Source organism: Bombina bombina, chromosome 1 (genome assembly GCF_027579735.1).
Source record: "Bombina bombina isolate aBomBom1 chromosome 1, aBomBom1.pri, whole genome shotgun sequence".
In the NCBI taxonomy this organism is placed as follows: Eukaryota; Metazoa; Chordata; class Amphibia; order Anura; family Bombinatoridae; genus Bombina; species Bombina bombina.
In genome coordinates, this window is record NC_069499.1 from 1,165,896,428 (window position 1) to 1,165,902,830 (window position 6,403).

The following is a 6,403-nucleotide window of genomic DNA, read 5'->3' on the forward strand; positions in this document are numbered from 1 at the left end:
ATTTATATGCATATTTATAAGGACATTATTTTACACTATTATACATGGCGACACATTGATCTGTATGCACATAACAACTTGAATATGTACACAATCAGATTAACTTGTGGAAACTGGCATACTTATTTGGAAAAACATATTAATCTGCACATAAATATTTTTACCTGCCATTTTTCAACATAAATACCCTTAAAATGTCATTCAAATGTTCTATCTATAAATGTTTTCTACATAATAGCAATAAGTTTAACTAGTGAAGTTTTGATTTCTTTGCTTCTAAGGCTGTATATAATAGGATTTAACAAAGGTGTTACTACTGTATAGAGCAGAGAAATAACCTTAGACACATTTGATGTTTTCTCTTTAGACAGAAACAAATAGGCAGCAACAAGTGTCCCATAGTAGATGCAAACAATGGTTAAGTGTGAGCTACATGTAGAAAAGGCTTTCTGTCTTCCTATGGATGAAGGTATTCTTATGATGGTGGTAAAGATGTAGATATAAGTTGCTATAATAAAAGTAAATGGGCAAAATGTTGCTGGAAAGCCTAAGATGAAGTTCTCAATTTCAACAAATGAAATATCTGAGCATGACAGTAGCAGAAGAGGAGCAAGATCACAGAAGAAATGATCAATGACATTGGAACCACAGAAATTTAACCTGCTTACTTGAAAGACTGTAAATAGCATTAGAATAAAGCCTATAAGCCATGATAAGATTGTCAAGTTAAAGCATTTAGTAGTGTCCATGAGAGATACATATTGCAGAGGATTGCATATAGCTACATAACGATCATAAGACATGACAGCAAGGAGTATACATTCTGTTGTTGCAAAGGTACCAAAAAGATAAAACTGGGTCATACAGCCAATAAAAGAAATAATTTCTTCCTTTCTCAGTATCACATGAAGCATGTAAGGGACAATGTTTGAGGTAATCAATATATCACAAATGGAAAGTTGACATAGAAATAAGTACATAGGAGAGTTAAGACTTTTAAAAATAGAAACAGATAAAATGATGAGAAGATTGCCAGTTATTGTGACCATGTAAAAAATTAGAAATACAAGAAAAAGTAAGATATTGAGGCTATGATGATTCTGAAATCCCAGAAGTAAGAAAGTTGTGACTGAGGTTTGGTTCTTCTTGTGCATTATCTGATGTTGAGAATAAAAAACAAAAAACAACAACTATTAAGGTGTAGTCAAATCAATTATATAATTCCAAATATTATTCAAAATATATATACAGTGGGGCAAAAAAGTATTTAGTCAGCCACCAATTGTGCAAGTTCTCCCACTTAAGAAGATGAGAGAGGCCTGTAATTTTCATCATAGGTATACCTCAACTATGAGAGACAAAATGTGGAAACAAATCCAGACAATCAAATTGTCTGATTTAGAAATAATTTATTTGCATATTATGGTGGAAAATAAGTATTTGGTCACTTACAAACAAGCATGATTTCTGGCTCTCACAGACCTGTATCTTCTTCTTTAAGTGGCTCCTCTGGCCTCCACACATTACCTGTATTAATGGCACCTGTTTGAACTTGTTATCAGTATGAAAGACACCTGTCCACAACCTCAAACAGTCACACTACAAACTCCACTATGGTGAAGACCAAAGAGTTGTCGAAGGACACCAGAAACAAAATTGTAGACCTGCACCATGCTGGGAAGACTGAATCTGCAATAGGCAAGCAGCTTGGTGTGAAGAAATCAACTGTGGGAGCAATAATTTGAAAATGGAAGACATACAAGACCACTGATAATCTCCCTCGATCTGGGGCTCCAAGCAAGATCTCACCCCATGGGGTCAAAATGATCACAAGAACAGTGAGCAAACATCCCAGAACCACACGGGGGGACCTAGTGAATGACCTGCAGAGAGCTGGAACCAACGTAACAAAGGCTACCATCAGTAACACACTACGCCGCCAGGGACTCAGATCCTGCAGTGCCAGACGTGTCCCCCTGCTTAACCCAGTACATGTCCGGGCCCGTCTGATGTATGCTAGAGAGCATTTGTATGATCCAGAAGCAGATTGGGAGAATGTCATATGGTCAGATGATCCCAAACACACTACCCGGGCAATGAAGGAGTGGCTGCGTAAGAAGCATTTCAAGGTCCTGAAGTGGCCTAGCCAGTCTCCAGATCTCAACCCCATAGAAAACCTTTGGAGGGAGTTGAAAGTCCGTGTTGCCCAGCGACAGCCCCAAAACATAGATATTGACGGCAGATAAGAGCCATAGGCCCAGCAAGTCTGCCCCACATTACCTAACAGTATAAACTTATCTAGTTCGTAGGATAGCCCTATGCTTGTCCCATGCATTTTTAAAGTCCCCCACAGTGTTTGTTGCTACTACCTCTTGAGGAAGTTTATTCCATAAATCAATCACTCTTTCTGTAAAGAAGTGCTTCCTCAAATTACTCCTGAATCTACTACCCTTTAGCTTGAGCTCATGACCCCTTGTTCTTGAATTTTCCATTTTATGTAAAATACCCACAGCCTCAGTTTTACTAAACCCTTTAATGTACTTGAAAGTTGCTATCATATCACCTCTTTCCCTTCTCTCCTCTAAGCTATACATATTTAGGTCATTGAGCCTATCCTGGTAAGTTTTATTTTTTAGACCATGTACCATTTTGGTAGCCCTCCTTTGCACAGATTCAAGTTTGTTAATATCCTTCTGAGATATGGCCTCCAGAACTGCACACAATACTCAAGATGAGGCCTAACTAATGATCTATAAAGTGGCATAAGAACCTTACTATTTCTGCTGCAAATACCTCTACCAATACATCCAAGCATTCTGCTAGCCTTACTCGCTGCCTTACTACATTGTTTACTAAGTTTTAAATCATCTGAAATAATAATTCCCAAGTCCTGTTCCTCGTCTGTAACAGTCAGTAAAGTGTCATTGAGTCTGTAATTAACATTTGGATTTTTCTTCCCTAAATGCATTATTTTACACTTTGCTGTGTTAAACTTTAGATCCCAGTCGTTTGTCCAATCCTCCAATTGTTGTATATCACTTCTCATTTTGTCTACCCCCCCTGGAACATCCACTCTGTTGCAAATTTTTGTATCATCTGCAAAGAGACATACTTTCCCCTGTAGCCCTTTGCTGATATCGCAGATAAATATGTTAAACAAAACAGGCCCCAGAACTGACCCCTGAGGAACACCACTAGTAACAGCCCCCTCTGCTGAATGAACTCCATTTACTAAGACACTTTGTTTTCTGTCCTTAAGCCAGCATTCCACCCAGTTCACAATTTTTGAATCTAGACCAAGGAGATATAGTTTGTGAATAAGTTTATTGTGTGGGACGGTGTCAAATGCTTTGCTGAAATCTAGATATGCTACATCAACTGCTCCTCCCTTGTCTAATACTTTTGTTACATAATCAAAGAAGTCAATTAGATTAGTCTGACATGATCTCCCTGAAGTAAAACCATGCTGATTTTGGTCCTCTAAATTGTTTGTCTTTATGTAAGTCATAATTCTTTCCTTTAAGAGGCTTTCCATTAATTTCCCTACTACTGAAGTTAAACTAACTGGCCTGTAGTTGCCAGATTCTTCTCTACTGCCCTTTTTATGAAGAGGTATTACATTTGCTATTCTCCAATCATCTGGGACAGCTCCTGTTAATAGTGACTGATTAAACAGATCAGTTAATGGGACAGTTAGCACTGAACGAAGTTCTTTTAAAACCCTTGGATGAATATTATCAGGACCCACTGCCTTTGTAACATTTATTTTTGATAATGCTAACAAAACCTCATCCTCTGTAAAAAGATTACTGTTAAGCTTGTTTCTATTTTGCATAGCATCCCTTAATGTAGACATTGTATCTTCACAATCTTTAGTGAAAACAGAACAGAAGTAATCATTGAGACAGTCTGCAATCTGCTTATCTCCTTCTATTATTCTACCATCAACTGATTTCAATTTTACTATTCCTACCTTATTTTTTCTTCTTTCACTGATATATCTAAAGAATGTTTTGTCCCCATGTTTTACTGACTGTGCTATCTTCTCTTCTGCATCAGCTTTAACCTTCCTAATTAACTGCTTAGTCTTTTTTTGTTGGAGTCTCCATATTTTCATATCATCATCTGCTTGTGTGTGTGTCTGTAATTTTTATAAGCTATCTTTTTTGTCTTTACAGCATGTGCTACTTCTTTGGAAAACCAAATTGGTTTCCGCTTTCTTTTACTTTTACAGACATGTCTAATACAGTGTGCGGTTGCATCTAAAATGGCACCTTTCACAAATTCCCACTGTTCTTGAACCCCTGTAATAAGATTTTTCCCCTTTAAATAGTTTTTTAGGTATTCTCCCATTAATGAAAAATCTGCCGTCCTAAAGTCTAAAACTTTTGTTTTAGTCTGGGTGTACAGTTCCTGAACATGAATACTAAACCAAACAGATTGATGATCACTGGATCCTAAGTTCTCACCTACAGACACATCTGAAACTGTATCACTGTTTGTAAGTATTAGATCTAATATAGCTTCCTTACGAGTTGGTTCCTTGACTAATTGTTCAAGTGATTCCCCTAGCAGAGATTCAAGAATATACCTGCTTCTAGCCGATCTAGCAGAAGGAATCTTCCAGTCTATATCTGGCAAATTAAAGTCCCCCAGTACTATAACCTTACCCTTCATGGTCATTTTGGTTATTTCATCTAATAACAGATTGTCCAGTTTTTCATCCTGCAATGGAGGCCTATATACAACCCCTATTCTAAAAACATTTTTATCTCCAATTTCCAAAGTCACCCAAATACTTTCCACCTCATCATTTGTTCCTACAATTTCAGTAACCTTTATATTTTCATTTACATACAAAGCAACTCCTCCACCTTTCTTTCCTACTCTGTTCTTTTTAAATAACCTGTATCCAGGTATGACTATGTCCCAGTCATGCAAATCATTGTACCATGTTTCTGTTATAGCTACTAAATCCAAGTTGTCCCTAGTCATTATTGAAATGAGTTCAGGTAATTTATTTCCTAAGCTGCGAGCATTTGTGCTCATGGCACGAAGAATTTTTCTACTAGAATTTCTAGAATTGTTACTTGGACTAACAGTTTTGGCATGCTGTGGGGGGCAGGTGGATATATTAATGCTACCCCCCTTTATTAGTTTAAATGATTTCTAATAAAGTATTTGAACTCCTCTCCCAGATACTCTGTTCCTTTAGCATCCAAATGCAAGCCATCTCTCCTAAACATCACTGCTCTAGAGGAGATCTGCATGCAGGAATGGGCCAACATACCAGCAACAGTGTGTGACAACCTTGTGAAGACTTACAGAAAACGTTTGACCTCTGTCATTGCCAACAAAGGATATATAGCAAAGTATTGAGATGAACTTTTGATATTGACCAAATACTTATTTTCCACCATAATTTGCAAATAAATTCTTTCCAAATCAGACAATGTGAATGTCTGGATTTGTTTCCACATTTTGTCTCTCATAGTTGAGGTATACCTATGATGAAAATGACAGGCCTCTCTCATCTTCTTAAGTGGGAGAACTTGCACAATTGGTGGGCTGGCTGACTAAATACTTTTTTGCCCCACTGTGTAACTCTGACAGAGGAAGAGTTTAGAGGCTCATTAACATTTTCCTAGGAACTCTCTGTATTGTTCCACTCAAACAATGTTTGTCCTGAATATTTGTGATGGACCCACACTTCAGGATATTGTACACAATATATAAAGGGGTTTTCTCAGATTCATTCAAGTACTTTCATAACATTTCAGTATAGATATAGATATAGATGTATGTATATATATATATATATATATATATATATATATATATATATATATAATACCATTATCTTAATTGCAGATGAAATGCAAACTAAGGCCTAGATTTAGAGTTCGGCGGTAGCCGTCAAAACCAGCGTTAGAGGCTCCTAACGCTGGTTTTGGGCGCCCGCTGGTATTTGGAGTCAGTGATTAAAGGGTCTAACGCTCACTTTTCAGCCGCGACTTTTCCATACCGCAGATCCCCCTACGCCATTTGCGTAGCCTATCTTTTCAATGGGATCTTTCTAACGCCGGTATTTAGAGTCGTTTCTGCAGTAAGCGTTAGAGCTCTAACGACAAGATTCCAGCCGCCTGAAAATAGCAGGAGTTAAGAGCTTTCTGGCTAACGCCGGTTTATAAAGCTCTTAACTACTGTACCCTAAACTACTGTACACTAACACCCATAAACTACCTATGTACCCCTAAACCGAGGTCCCCCCCACACCGCCGCCACTCGATTAAAATTTTTAACCCCTAATCTGCCGACCGCCACCTACGTTATATTTATGTACCCCTAATCTGCTGCCCCCTAACCCCGCCGACCCCTGTATTATATTTATTCACCCCTAACC

The 6,403-nt window shown here is 37.8% G+C and overlaps 1 protein-coding gene across 1 annotated transcript; it reads right to left on the reverse strand.

Moving 5' to 3' along the window:
• Positions 1-227: 227 nt before the first annotated feature.
• LOC128663738 (olfactory receptor 11L1-like) lies at positions 228-1,154 on the reverse strand. Its single transcript, XM_053718208.1, has one exon. The coding sequence runs from the start codon at positions 1,152-1,154 to the stop codon at positions 228-230; it is 927 nt and encodes a 308-aa protein (XP_053574183.1).
• Between the last annotated feature and the right edge of the window lie 5,249 nt (positions 1,155-6,403).